Consider the following 15,305-nt stretch of genomic DNA (forward strand, 5'->3'; position numbering starts at 1 on the left):
GCCATGCTTTTTTCATAAGAAGTCATTGTTGTGATAATCAAGTAACTAGTTTAATACTCTGAAACATTCTCATGCAAATCCTTTGTGAAAAATAAAGAATTGATCTTGGATCAAATTCTGGGGCATACTTTTTTTCTGGGAAATTTCAAAACTCTGCTCATTTACATGACAAAGTAGTTTTGGTAACAAATGGGCAAGTTCTTGAATAATTCATGGCTTCTTCTAATTTTCAGCTAAAAACTATATGACATGCTTATTGAAGGCATTACGCAGCAACAAGATCTTCCTTGTCAGTTATGCAGTTTCCTTGCTTTGACTAGAACTTTTTTACATAATTACAGATATTTTTGCCTTTTTCAGATTTATGTCAGAGTGCAAAATAATATGTGTAGTAGTTACAGATAAGACTCTATTTCTTCCTTTAATGAATTATTTTTTTCTTCCAAAAGTGTGGCAATGTATCCTTTTATTGTTTGTGAAACCATAGGAGGCTTAAAATAGCAGAGGATGTAGCAATAGTAATTGATTTAAATTTCATTAAAATTGAGCTAGATCTAATGTTCTGAAATGTGATCACATTTCTGTGGGAGACTATCCACACCATTAGCTGTGTAATTTCAGCTTTATTAATCCATTTTTTTTTGAGGGGGATAAGCAGATGTTTGCATTTTAGTCATTAACCAGATTCACCTGCTTTATGAAAGTTAAGAGGTCACAAATGAGAGCAGTAATTTTAGAATATGGTTTTATTTTCTAGAAGCATTAACAACCTCTGTTACAAATGCCATCTTTTGTAGTCTGAATTAGCAGGCTGGGTAGATAGAACTTGATGCAGTGGAAATGAAGAGGTGACTGTCTCCAGTGTGCAACACTGGGTTTAGGGTTGCATGCATAGCTGAGCTTTTTGGTTTGGTAGCTGAAAGAAAAAAACTGGGGAGGAAAATGCTTTTGATTCAAGATAAATTTAAAACTTTATATCAACAGAGAACTTTTCATTCAGGTTCTGTAAGAGAAAATCAGAAGCAGTTCAATTCTAAATTGATGTCTTTCCAGCCCCTCACCAGGGACAGGTGATGCTCTGGTACATCTCCCTGTGCTGTCCAAAGCATGAAATCCCACATTTGCATGTCCCAGTGGCCAGTTACACCACTTCAAGTCACCACTTCCAGCCTTGGAAGTGTTCTGTTACTTGTGCTTGTCTTTGCAAAAGGGTGCAAGGGGGGTGAGATGCTTAGATGTGGAGCTAGGGCCAAGTGGGATGAGGGGTCCTGGTCTCAGAAGTTCATGGGTTGAAATGACTGACTCAGTCTTGATAGGGGAAGGCAATAGTGAGAGCTTTAATTTACTCCTCCCCCACCCCAGTTTGTTACTATTTTCCAAGTCAACACAAGATGACAGATAAGAAAACTCTATGGGGAAAATGTCAACTGTACTTTTCACTGAATTTCTTATTCGTTGAAATGTTTCTTCTTGATTCTTAAAAAAAGTAAACCTGTTTTTCAAGAAGCTGCATTTTCTGGTTTCTCACATGTGCTCATAGGATCAAGGCATGACTATCAGTGAAGCAGTGTGAAGGAATTTTTCAGAACCTGCTTGAAAAGGGCGGGTATGAGAAGGTGAAGGATAGGCTGCTATGACAGTGATTTGAAGATGGGTAAAAATTATATGTGACAGTGAATTCTTTCTTATACAGAACTGTCATTTCAATAATCATAATGACTGTTTTGTGAAAAACCTGTAATACTGCATAAAATTAAGGAGTATTAGTTCAGCCTTTATAAATGAGGTTCCTTCTCCAGACTGAAGAGATTTGATATCATAATTTAAATGTTGCCTCTCCTTTATTAACCAATTAAACATTATTCCATAGACAGGTGTGGGGGTGTATATATAAAAGGAGGAACTTATTGTTGCATTAAAACCTACTTCTCCCTTCTCACAATGTGTTCTGGCATTGAGCTCATATACTCAGATACAAACTGAAGTGGGATATTTTTCTCCAGTGTTAAGCACATGAAAAGGTCTTGATTCTGCAAGGACCTTTAAGAGTGCAGAGTCCAGCTGTGTTAGTTAATCCACGTGAATTCCATGGATCTTCTTTGTTCTTGGATGCCTTTTCTGTGTCAAATCAGGGATATTGCTGCTACTTCCAAAAGACATCCTAAGTAATGGATAGCTGTGTATTTCGTTGCAGTTCCCAGGTAAATACTGTGACATTTGTATCATGATTTTAGTGGTCAGTGTGGAAATGCTGTGTTCTGGAGGTCTCCTTCCAGTACATACCCTGGATATGCCATTAATCTTCCAGCATCCCCCAATGCTACTTTCAGATAAAGCTGCTGGCATTTCTGTTATGGAAGCTTGATGTTCTGGGATTCTCACATCAGCACTCTGGATTCCACCTTCTTCACTGAAGAATTCGGAGATGAGCTTCAAAGGGATGAAGCATCAACCCAAAATATGGAAATTACACTCAACCTAAATGCATAGGGTGGCCCTAAAGTTCTGAGTATGTAGGACAGTCTTTTGCCAGATTGTTATCTACTTTTGCTCTCTGAACAACTACATTTGTTTTTCTGTGTTAAAAGCCTGATTTTTAAAGACAGAAGAAGAACTGGGCCGACTTAGATCATCTTCACCTGGTGAAAGAATAGAAGATGAGCTGAGGAGGAAATCTCAGCAAAATTTAGCCTAAATTTGCCCTCATCAGGGGACTGCTCATGGAAACTTTCTTCTAACTAGGCTCAGCTCCAAACCAAACTGTAGTCAGGATTTAAAGAATAAAACCAGTAAAAGTAAAAAAACATAAGTACATATTTGCTGTCAATTAACTGTTGGTGAAATAAATTTGATTCCCATAACGAGAATCAGAAGGGTAGAAAATCTGAGCCTCAAGAGGGTGCAGGGGAGCAGGAGGTGAAAATTTGTGGTCATTAAACTGACTAATGAAGCTAAGCCTTGATTTTTGTACAGGATGCAGAATAACAAGGGAGTGAGGGCCCTGAATGCCTATGGGGAAATAAGCTTGCAGATCTCTAATACCAGCATTTGATGCCAGAGAACTGCTGACAAATCAAGTTGGAAAATATGTGTGTCCTTTTTCCCTTGCTCTATCCCTGTGTGCACAGTTCTTAATGGAGAGCAGCATTGCTATGGACATGCACAGAGGAATTGAGCCTTTGCTGAGCCATTGGTGAGCTATTGAGATACCACTTTCTGAGCAGTAATAAAATACAGCAATAGTAGATTTTAAGCCTTCTGGCTTCTGAAAGTCTGTGGAGCGCATGACCAGCAAATCAAAATCAGATTTAGACAGCCTGGAGGGGCTGGCAGTAAAATCTGTAGCTCAGCCTGTGTGCTCTCACTTCAGAGGATGTTAGGCAGCCTTAGGGACTTGTTTCAAGTGCCTGTCTGGACGGCAGAATGCACCCATCAGCCCAGGAAAAGCTGCACACCTTCTCTTAGTGCTGAAAGTCTGGCTTCTGAGCAGCATGGAAAAAGTGTGTTTTCAGATCCAAACAGAAATGTTGGACTAAGTCATAAGGTGAACATGTGTAGGCATAAGGCTGCTTTCTCTGCAGCCATCTCTTGGGGTTCCTACAATATGTGTTTTAATGCAGTTCTTCATTTTGTTGGTGGCAATACAGAATGTTTGGCTTTGCTCAGCATTCAACTGCTCAAGACAAAGGTGATTTTGTAGCTCAAATGTGTTGGATGCAGTGTTGTACTTCCAGTTTAGCCATAGAATGTTGTATTCCATATCTGTTACTGGCAAATGCTTTTTTCCCTCATAGACTTACTCTGGAAAGATTTAAAGATGATACTTTTTTGTGGGGTAGTGTCTTTAATTATTGGATATCTAAGTAGCTGATGGATTACATATTTCATAGTTACCTCTCAGCCTTGCACACTGATATATGATCAGCTTTCCTGTACAGTCCCAGCTGTCTGTAGAAGTAGCAACATCTCACATTTGGAGCAAGTGGATTCAGCATGGCACAGGCTTTCCAGGCTCTGTATGGCATTAACATTAAATGCCACACATTAAAAGTGGGTGACATTTCCCACAATAAAATTGAATGATTCTGTATAAACAAAATCCCTGTGAGATATAGTATTCAATACTTGAATTCAGTGCTACAGCAGATACATTATAAAGTCAGTATGATTCATGATAAAATAAATTTTTTTGAGGTTCTATCACTGAGATAAAATGTTTTGGCATTATCAAAATGCAGGGGAAAGTGGAATCAGAATGCTTCCACATTTGTATCTAAAATTGTGTAAAAAGTGATGGTGCTCCTACAAATCATTTTGATGACATTGTCTTTATTGAGAGAAATCAGTTATATCTATTCTTTGCAGAAAAACAAAGATTTGTTTCTCTTCCCTGGTGATATGTGTATTTCTGCTCACTCACCCTCCTCCTCTAAAGCTTTAAAAGAGAAATTGTTCATCCTCTCTTACTCTGAAAAACAATGTTTACTGTTGATGAGAAGCTGCAAGAACAGTTAGGGCTTCAAGCAGAAATATCCATGTTGCTTTGTGGTTGGAGGGCATCCAGTGGCTTCCCTGTTGCAGTGGCATGGACAAGAATGAGAACATTGTGAATCCTTCAGTTTTCCTAATAGTGAAGTCCCAGGTTTAGATTCTTTTAAAATGACTGACTTGACTTTGTAGCCTCTACAGGTTGTCATAACAAAGCTCCCTGTGCTGCAGTGTCTCAGTAATGTTTCAGCTCACTGGTTGCTCCTGAAGTGCCTTCCCTGGTGGGCTTCAAATCTTGTCTGGAGCAGAGAAAGGATGCAGAGTGGAGGACTGCTTCCTCATGCAGTCAGACTTTGCCTGCAGGAGAGCTGCTGCTGAGATGTTTCAGCCCTCCCCAGCCATCTCTTCTCCAACATGTCAGGGAGTTTTTATTTCCTTTCTGTACTCCAAATAACAGTGAGAATGTGCTTACCCAGTATCATTCCTGTTGGAATCCCCATGAAACCAACTGTAACTACAACACATCAGCAGGAAATATTGTCTGTGAGCTCTGAGTGGACGGACACATGGAAGGCTTCCTGAGGAAATCCACCATGCCCATAGTACAAGATGACAGAACTGTAGGGAGTTAAACTGATATTTGGTAAGTGATACTGGAGGAAAATTTCTTCTTTTTTGGCCACCACTTTAAGGGAAGGCACAGCCAGGAGCACTCAGCTGTAGGACTCAAACAGTTCACATTGTAAGGACATTCATTTCATGATTCTTTCATTCCTTGTATACCCTGTGAGACAATAACTGATCCACTGGTTTTCCTGCTCAATTGCCCATGTACAAACAGGGCAGGACTTGCCTTTCGACATTGCATCTGCAAAATAGGACTTATGTGCAGAACGAAGGCTATGCTCCAAAGGTTTTATTTGTCCAGGCAATAAAATCATTGAGGTTTAGCAATGCAGACAAGTCTGGTGGGTGTCTTGAATGCAACTTTTGTTTTGTTTGCTAGGTAGCTAATTAAAAAAAAAAAAGCATAGAGGAGTAGATGTGCTAATCCACACAGTGCGTGTTTTGGAAAAAATAAAGGAGAAAGCGTTCTGTCCTCTCAGAAACACGGTATGGCAATTGCAAAATTATTGGAAGGGAATTTCTTAATACTGTCCTGGGAGCAGTAGTTCCTGTGCCTCAGATTTATGTCGTTTGTAATGGGGCTTTTCAGTAAGACAATGTGATTTAACATTAATATCCAAGTTCTAATAGAAAAGTATTAGGAAATAAATGAAAAGGGCTTAGTCATTTGTAGTAGCAAACTTTAAAGCAATTTGCTGCCTTGTAATTCCTAAGGACAAAGAAGAAATTTTCCCCCGGAGCAAACCCAACCAATTACAGGATTTCTTTTGCTAAAGCTGACAGAGACCACCTAGTTCATGAACTGAGGTGTGATATGCTGCAATAACTTGGTGTTCTTTTGGCTTCTGCATTTCTTCTGTGTTCTGTATTGTATTTTCATATATTCAATTCTAACATATAATGACTAACATCAATGACAAGTTTAAAAAATCCTCAAACCCAAGGAACACTGTTGGCCTGTGTGATTCAGCTTCAGTGTTGGGAGATTTTCTCTTTGTGTCTGGGTAGTTCCTGTTAGAATGACTGACTGGTGATTTGCTTCTCATTTGCATCTTTCACAATGCAGAGGTCATCGGGACCAGGCATGTGTGTGTGAAGGCACCCAGAAAAGAAATAGCTCCTCCTGGCCCTAACCATGTATGAATCAGATGGTTGTCACTTATTCTTCTTCTTTCTTAAGACACACTTAAGAAACATAAATACTTAGAGATCGCCCATGAATTTTCAAATCATAGCCACAAATTTTCAAATCATGGACTTGCTGTTACTGGCTGTATTGCTGACTGTAGTAGGCACATCCTGACATTTTTATGTCAATTTCCCTCCGAAGACTATGTCCAAAATAAATTTAAACTTGGAGCTAAGCTTTGGTGAAAGAGACCCAGCTGTGAGATGCTCTACCCAGCTGCCATATCCAAACATGTTTTATTTTTTGTCCCAGGATCTAGAAGTACAAAAGTTCTCTAAAGATGGCTAAACTCATAGTGAGGACTACAGGTCTTGCTTTTAAGTGGCTCTGGTGAGAACTAGATTGTTGACAGGTGACTTGAGGAGACATTCCTGGATATCTATTTTTCAAGCTGTCATTAAAGTGAGCCTTTTAAAATTACCTTTCAGTGACTTTGCTCAGAAGTTCTTTTCTTTTGAATAGAGAGGGTATAGCCTTTCTTCACCGTAAAACATGACCCCCTGGGGCATGCAGTATGTTTTAGTCAAGGTCAAATTGTCTTGTTTCTAGTGAGTCTTATGTATAGATTGGATCTTAGGAGAAGAGAAGTGCATAAAGAATAAAAATTCTGGGTGAGTGGTGGGTTAGTTCCACACAGATACTTTTTCTGCTTGAAGGGAATGGGGCCTTGAATGGTACCTCTGTCTGGATTCACCACCTCTTCCTCTGTTGGAGGAAGTAGAGATTAATATAAGAGCACTGAATTTGTAATGTTGTGCTGGTTTAGCACTTAATTTCTGAGCTCTTACGTTCTATGGTGTTATTTTCTTTTACCAGGGGGATCTTGAAAATGTGTCAGATGCTAAAGGAATGGTAATGAGGAATTAGGATTTCTCCCTTTCAGGTATAGGAGTTGGTATTAGTTAACAGTAGCAAGAAACCAAAATACAGGACAGAAGTGTTTGGAGCAGTACCAAGGCTAGGTACTACACACAAGCCACAGAATCACTGTGCCTCTTGACCCTTGGTTTAGGGAGCAACTACATCACTGTCAGCCCACTTGACAAATTATTAAGAATTTAAAATCAAAAAAATTCAGGGGTCTGTGATTTGTAACCTCTGTCTGTCACTTACACTATGGGTGGGGAATTGATCTTTTCCAGACAATGACCCCAAATATGTAGGAGTGAGTGGGAGTCCCTGTGAAAAAAGTTAAGACTTGAGTGAAACCTTGGAAGAGTAAGTAATGACCTGTTGTTTTTAAGATGTTACATTTGTGTGATCTGAAGAAGAAAAATTATGATAAGCGACTTATTTTTCTTTAAGCAGATCATCAAACCATGACCTGGTAACCATTGTGTGAACTGTAAAATTTGGGCAGGAATAAATTTATTAAACTCCCACGAAGTGAGAGGAAAACAGTCAAATGCTCGATTAAGTCTAAGAGCTGATAAAACAGCACATTTATAGAGCAGCCAATAGTGAATCTGGTTGTGCATAATGCTTCAGATGCACAGAGATGGTTGGCGGTGTAGTTACTGCTTGTTGGAGGTTAGGATTTTTCTTTATTTTTTCTTTTTTTCTTTAAGAGAATTTTGTCTACCTGAGAGATGATAACAACCAGTACTTAAGAGACAAAAGAAGTGGTCAAGGCAGGGGGAAAAGGGTGCTGCTGGTTACTCTCTTACTTGAGAGGTTTTCTCCTTGGAAGGGCAGAGATGCCATAAGATTTTGGCTGAGGGTGAAGGGCTGGCCTTTGCCCCATCTCGCTCTCTCACTCTCAGATCAGAGGGGAATGGTCAAATTGCTGCTACCGTGGGGAGAATTCCTGTACTGATTCTCTTGCTGTGGGTGAGCCTTTGCTTCTAAGAGCAGCCACTGAACTGGGACCTTATTAAAACCTGATCCTGCTGGAAAGGACCCTCACCATCTACTCAGGTTCTTCAGGGAAAAATCCCGGAACCCTGACCTTCTATCCCTTCCCAGAGGCCGCGTCTCCCATCTGCGTGTGGCACCTGCCTGCAGAAACCCAGCAGCTGCTGCCCAGCCCTGGTGTTTTCTGTGCTACCTCAGGCTTTTTTAGCTACATTTTAAACTCAGCATTCCTTGCCCAGCAGGACACCCCGTGGCGGCAGCTGAGGAGTTTCTGCTACAGTTTTTTTGCTGCCCCACCCCAGGGTGTGCCATCTCTGCTGCCCCAGCTCCGCCCCGAGGTTCCTGCTGCAGCCATGCCGCCATCCGGCCCGCCCGCCATTAGCGCCTGAGGGAGACGTGGCTCAGCCACAGCGCCCCCTGCAGGCGCGGGGGAACCAGCACAGCCCGCCCGGCCGGGAGCCAGCAGCGCCCCTGCTGGCCGTGCCTGGAACTGCACAGAGGGCAGGCTGGGCTGGGTTTGTGCTCTGCTCACCGGGGCTGCCGGCGCTGCTGTTTGCAGGGTTATACATACACATACTGTCCTGTATCTTCACCTGAAAGCCCTGTAATGTCAAAGTTATAGTAATTTGGAGGAGAGTGGGTTATATTTTCTATTCTAAGGGAGGTTCTTGCCTTCTTTGGCAGACACCTGTCCTTCAAACCAAGACATAGCAGTTGTTGCTCTAACTCAAAATGAGCTAAGATGAATGTACAGGTTGATCTCTTCAGTCCTGTAGTCAGTGAGCCAATAAAAATGTCATTAAAATAGCTAGAGTGTTCAGGGACATGAAGAGAGATCTAAGCCTGAGGTGCGCTGTTCCCTGAGCACTGCTTTGATAAGTACACTTCCCAGCTTTTCGATCTACCACTGAAGTCTTAGAATGTAATAAAAAACCCAATACAGTGAAAAAATGAATCTGTAAGGGGAAAAACCCTAGTGTGAATCCTCTTGCATAAATATGCAGTTCAAAATTAGATGGGTTTTTTCAATCTAGTAGATATAAAATATTGAACCATGTTTCTGCTGCCTTTCTTCTTTATAAGAAAATAAATGGGAGTGGCTGGGGGTGATTCTAAGCATATTAGAGACAAAGAATTTCTACTTGACTCTTTTAACAAACCACCCTCACTTAGCAGAAACACAAATGGAAAAAAAGGGTTTTTTTCAAAAGTTTTGAATATTTACTTTAATTTGAATTCAGCCTTGGGGCTGATTAATTGTCTTGAATCCAAAACAAAATGAAAAATAATATAGGGACTGAAACTCCAATTTCAACTGTCCTTATCCATTTCTTTAATCCTCCCTTTTTCCCTTTTGTCCTTGCTTCGAATTCAAGCCAAGCACAGTTTTGCTTGCTTTTGTTTTTAGACCTGTTTAACTCCCTCGGTTCTCCCTCTGTTTTTCTATTTGGTTTGAAGCTGGCTTCAGTTTGTGGTTCAGAGCCAGCTCCAGGTGGCCTGGGGATTACAGATGCCTTGCCACCAGAACAAAGGAAACTGCTTTGTGAACTCTGGCAAAGCTAAGCTCTTCTTCCTATATCCAGTCAAGAGAGTAAGCCCAGTGTGTGACTATTCCCTTGGAATAGAGAATTACAGATCTTTGTTTCAGTGTGAAAATTCAAGACAATTTTCCTTCCCTCTTCCTGTTCCCCATATGACCACTACTACTTCTTAAAGAATTAGAACCCACTAGAAATCAACTCCTATGGAAAATGAATGGTTTGGAAATGTTTCAGAAAAGACAAATTGTTGAAAGACCTACTTCCAGACCCATGGGCTTTTATTTCCTTTTCATGGATATGGAAAATGTCACCTGACATTTTCTTGTGGGTTCCAATATTTGCTACTTAGAAACAACTCTTCTTACCTGGCCTCACGATACTAAAATTGCCACTGGAAGCCCTCCAGCATCTTCCTCACCCACCTGGAAGCTGCTTGCTTTTCATTCTTCTTGGCCACTGTTTTTGACAGCAAAGCCCAGGTTACCTGTAGCTTTGCTGTTGTTATCTTTTGTTCTTCTTGTGTCTGGCTTTCCTCATTAAAAATGGCCATATAACCTTTCCTGCCAGCCAGAGACTGCTGGGAGCACTGACCTCCCCCACCAAGCTCCATGACCACGTACAAAAGTGGATCCTCCCTTTAATAATTCATAGGCCATCTGTTTAGCTTCTGAAAGAAGAAAATCAAAAACGTGGGGTTTGTGCTAGTTTATCTACATACCTCTACCAACCAAAAAATAATCATAGAAAAAGACCCTTACCATAAACAATTTAAATGCAGGTCATAAAGGAGAGCACTTGTGGACACAGTGTTCCTAAAAACAATTGGGAAGAAAGAACTGGATGCCTTCCTAACACAGCAGCTCTATGGCCTGCCTGAGAGAACTCTTTAGGTGGGCTCCCATCAGTGTCCTGTGTGGCCAGGCTCACCCTGTTCCTGTCTGCTTGCCAGGTAAAAACAAAGTTGTACCAATCCTCTTTGTGATTCCCCCTCCTGAGTTCTACCTCAAGCTGTCAATTTTAGAGAGCCCACAAGGCAGGGAAGACACCAAGAAAAAATGAGCACAGATGCATCAGCTGCTCAGAGAACTGAGAGATGAAATCTAACGGCCCAGCCTTGGGGAACAGCTTGCCCAGCACACAAGGAATGGCTCACAACTTAGCAGACTTCAGCTCCCAGACTTCTCCTTCAAAACTGAGAAAACCAGCAAGGCTGATCAAACTACTGATTCCTTTTGCACGTGCCTTGAAATATCACTGTTTTCCAGAGCTGACTAGATTAAAGGAAGGCTCCTGCTTCAGTCACTGACATTCCTGCAGAAATTGCCCTTTTCTGGATTACCAGCAGTAGCAGTAATGTGGGTGGCTGGTGAAGAACCATCCATGAAGCTTTCAAGTCTATTGCTTTTGGCTTAGTGAGGGCTTTCTTCATCGTGAGCCTGAATAGATTTACTGTCTTGGTCATGGAGTGTGAACAAAAGTGATAGTACTCCCTAGGCACTTAGTTTCCTCAATTCTACTCAATGCTAATTGTAACTAATGAAAAGCATACTGCATTTTTAGGTTGTGGTTCCAGGAAGCATTTTAAATAGAAGTAGCCTCCAGCGCTGTTCAAAATGCAGTCTAAATAATGCAAGATGGTTAGGAGAAAATACAGCACTATTAAATAACACCAAGTAATGGACAACTATTCAAAGGCTTTTTTTTTTTTATTAGCCTGGATCATTATTACTGAGTACATGCGACCTTACTTGCACTCAGTAATACTTTTGGTCATTCAGGAAAGCTAAATAATCATTAATCATAATGATTACACTGAGTGGTTGTATCTATATTTTGTGGATTTTCAGTACTGTAAAAAGTCTCAAATATGTTTTGTTTTCTCCCTACAAGAAGGGCAACCCTTTTCAAAAGGTAATTTAGGAGAAAGTTGACTTATTTTCCCTAAATTATATAAGCCCACCCAAAATGATGGATTGTTTTCAGTCCAGAGAAATTTTCTTTCAGGTAAAATAATATGTTTTGTGCAGTTTGTGAGAATGAGACTTTATTATAGACTCTCAACTGAAACACATCACATCAGTGTGCAAAGTGAGCCTTTTCACTCAGAGGTGAGGGAATGGACAAAATATCCACGAGTGTTATTACATAGATGTACAGGTGGCATTTTGAGGAGAAGTGAGAAGGAAGGACGAAGTCTGTGGTTTTGCTGAATGCATGACACTAATGATGCTGAAAATGGGATGTTTCTGAAGATTGCCTCCTGATTTGCCTTGCAGATGGCTCTGTCTGCCAATGCCTGCTTATGCCACACCTTCTATAAGAACCCATTTGTAGTGTTTTGCCAGGACTTGTTTAGCATGAAGCATTGTGCTCTGGTGAAGTGTCCCTGTAGACCTTTTTATTTTCTTCCCAACTACAGGCTCCCTTGACAGAAGGAAATATAAGAGACGATTTGTCATGGAGCATTTTGGACTTTATTTTAATAAAAAACACTGTCCTGGGTTTAGTTGGTGGGAGTTGAGGAGTCAGCATCTCTAGTGTCAGAGATATATTTCGAAATATATAAAAGCATTTCTTTTCCAAGTGAAGTCTGTTTTGTCTGTGACAGTAATGGGTGAGTCTTCGTCTTGATACATTAGCTTTTTCATTTTATTTTCTCCTCCCCATCCCGTTGAGGGGAGTGAAGGGTGCAGCTGGTGGGAGGCTGGCAGCTGGTCCAGGTCAACCCACCACGGTATCATGTGCTGTAGAATTTTGTACAGGGGTTCCTTCTCAGGGAGAAATCCTTCCTGTGTGATGTGATTTATCATTTAGCACATAACCCTTCTTCTCAAATGTATAGAGCTGCACACTGGAGTGAAATCTCCTGAAGGTGGGAGAGAACAAGGATGAGTGTGGGGAGGATACAGAGGAAATGGGACTGTGTCTCCTGACCAACATTTGAGGTGCCAACAGGTTCCTGTGTTCATAGACTTGCAAGCTTAAGAGAGCTGCTGTGCTGGGTTGGATCACTTGTCAACAGTATTTCTTCAAGGTTCTTCATAGTCTTCACAGTCAGAAGTGAGCCTTTATGTTTCGTAGTAATTCTTCTGTGCTGGAAATGCACAGCATGGCTGTCACTATTTGAATGCGTCACTCAAGTGTTTATGAAAATGAGGGCTTGACAAAGAAACTTTCTGTGCCAAAACAAACATGGTGAAAAGAAGACAGGATAAACAAAACCATCTTTCTGTCCCTGCAGAAACTCAACATATTGCATGAAGGTGTCCATGTCCTTGACGGTAGCTGAGAATGAATCTGGGCTTTGCTACAACAGCAAGATCAGATACCTGGAAAAATCAGAAGTCACTAAGAGAAAGACAATCTCCTGTCCTGATATTGAGGATTACAAAACAGCCAATCAAGAGCCAGATGTGGTGTGGTACAAGGTAACTATTGCTGTCTTATTGCTCAAAACTTTCACTGTTTCAGTCTGAGGCATAGAGCTGACTTTCTCTGAGGCATCGGTGGTTTGTGACTGGTCTGGAGAGTGTTTTCCCAGTATGACAGTTTTGCAGGTAAAACTACCCAGCATAGCCATTGTCCCACAGAAATCAGTATCAGTGAGGATGTTCTGTGAGAGTGCTCACAGGACTTCTCTATCAGCAGTACCCCATTCCCAAACCACAGTGCCTCTGTACCAGTTTGTACCTGGGTGTGATGTCTCCCTGCACAACACTGGAGTAGAAACAAAGGGAGGCACCTGCAATGGAACCAAAGGTGTATCAGCACCACCAGCTTCATTTGCGCTGCCAATTAATTTTTATGGAGTCTGTCAGCTAATTTCACCAAGACTTGTAAATTTTTACCAGTGTCTTCTGGAGTCTGCGCTGAAATCTGCTGAGGTTCATTGAGTAACTGTCATGAAGTCAGTTCATTTTAACTGAGGTCAGTTAGATACTTTTACTACTTTCCAGGTAACTCATCTGCCTGCACCTTCTCCAGGGATTGTCAAGTATCATACACCACTTTCATCAGCAGATGTATTGGTGATGAGTTTCGGTAGCTCCCCAAGAAAGCAAGAGAATGAGTAAAATATGGGTTGGCTGGCAAACATCAGGTAATGAGACCACAGCAAGGTCTGGCAAATGTTGCCTGTTGTCATGACTGGGGTCAAAGTCTGATATTTGAAGAGCCCTTGTGTATTAGTTGAGGGCTAATACCCTCAATTAATGATGCAAGAAACAGTAGAGAAGAATAAAGAGCTGAGAGTCAGAAGGAACCAGAAATAGTTGGGCACCAGGAACAGTTCAGTGGAATCTGTGGAAAATAGAGTTTGGATTGTAGGAGTTTAGGATAATCTTAGTTCAGGTAATACAGACAGAAACATACAAACTAGTTAAAACCTAAATTTGGAGTGTTTGATTTACCAACCTTAATAACATTCTTTAAAGAGTATTTTGTGTGAAAAAAGTAATATGGGCAGACTAGCAGATTTTTTTCTCCTTAGCAGGTTGCAGCTGAAAAGAGCAACTATAAAAATTGTCATTTGTTTTTTTACAGAAATCTCACGTGTTATATCTTATAGTAACAATATGTGTGCCATAATCCACTGTTAGTGTGAAAAAGTTTTTCTTTTAACAGTTGAAGCTCATTCTCTCAGCCTATGGGTTGATATCTTCAGTGTGTTCAAATGTCAATTATATGTATTTAGTTAATCATAGAATATCCTGTGTTGGAAGGGGCTTACAGGGATCATTGATTCCAATTCCTGGCTCTGCACATTAAGTCTGAAATCTCAGAGCAAAGAGGATACTGAAGAGAAGCTGCTTTTTGCCCTCTCTGCTTTGGAATTACTGAACACCAGATCACTGAAGATATCAATTTTTGCAGAAGCACACTGAAAAATAGTCTGGCAGAAATGATCTTCATCTGTCATGGAGCAGAAATGAGTCTAAAGAAGATGCATGTGCAGCCCCACACCAGGGGTGCTTTGTACTGACCAAGACAGGGAGTGGAAGGGTCTGTTCCAGAATCCCACCCATGTTGTCTGGGTGTCACACACAGGTTGTGTGATGCCAGGCTGGAGTGTGGCAGCTGACTGACAAATCATCACTGAGGTGAAACTGAACAGACTTTGTCATTGGATGATAACAGTGAGACAACTGCAGTCAACAACCTTTAGTCTGGCTTGAAAAGAGACATGAGTGAGATTGCCTACTACATACACATTCTTATCTATAATGAACAATTACAAGTTGTCTGTTGGGCTCTTAGAGAAACATCTTTGTTACCTAGACCTGAGTCTGGAAGCTCAGCAGTGTGCAGTCACAATATTAATGTTGCACAGAAGGTGTGTATGTCAGGTTATCCCTTGAAACTTATTTCTGAACAGAGTTTTGGATATTCTAGAGACTATTATGTTACTGTTAATACAAGTCTTCATATTCAAAAGAGCAGAAGTCCAATTTCTAGAAAATATATAATTATACAGATTTCAAAATAATTAGGTGAATACTGGGATAACCCCTACAAACAGCAGTCTAGGACTTAGGAGCATGCTATGGGAGGCAATGTAAGTAACAAAAAGCAGGTCCCTTCTCCTGAAGAATAGTGTAAAGTGTTAT

At 40.9% G+C, this 15,305-nt stretch overlaps 1 protein-coding gene across 1 annotated transcript in view; it reads left to right on the forward strand.

Annotated features, from left to right (window-relative positions):
* The window catches only part of IL1RAPL2 (interleukin 1 receptor accessory protein like 2), a 343,260-nt gene that overhangs the window by 177,204 nt on the left and 150,751 nt on the right, over positions 1 to 15,305 (forward strand). The window contains exon 4 of the mRNA XM_059859469.1: positions 12,941 to 13,127. Coding sequence (XP_059715452.1) covers positions 12,941 to 13,127 — 187 coding nt within the window. The remainder of the gene's footprint in view (positions 1 to 12,940; positions 13,128 to 15,305) is intronic.

Source organism: Haemorhous mexicanus, chromosome 14 (genome assembly GCF_027477595.1).
Source record: "Haemorhous mexicanus isolate bHaeMex1 chromosome 14, bHaeMex1.pri, whole genome shotgun sequence".
Taxonomy (NCBI): domain Eukaryota; kingdom Metazoa; phylum Chordata; class Aves; order Passeriformes; family Fringillidae; genus Haemorhous; species Haemorhous mexicanus.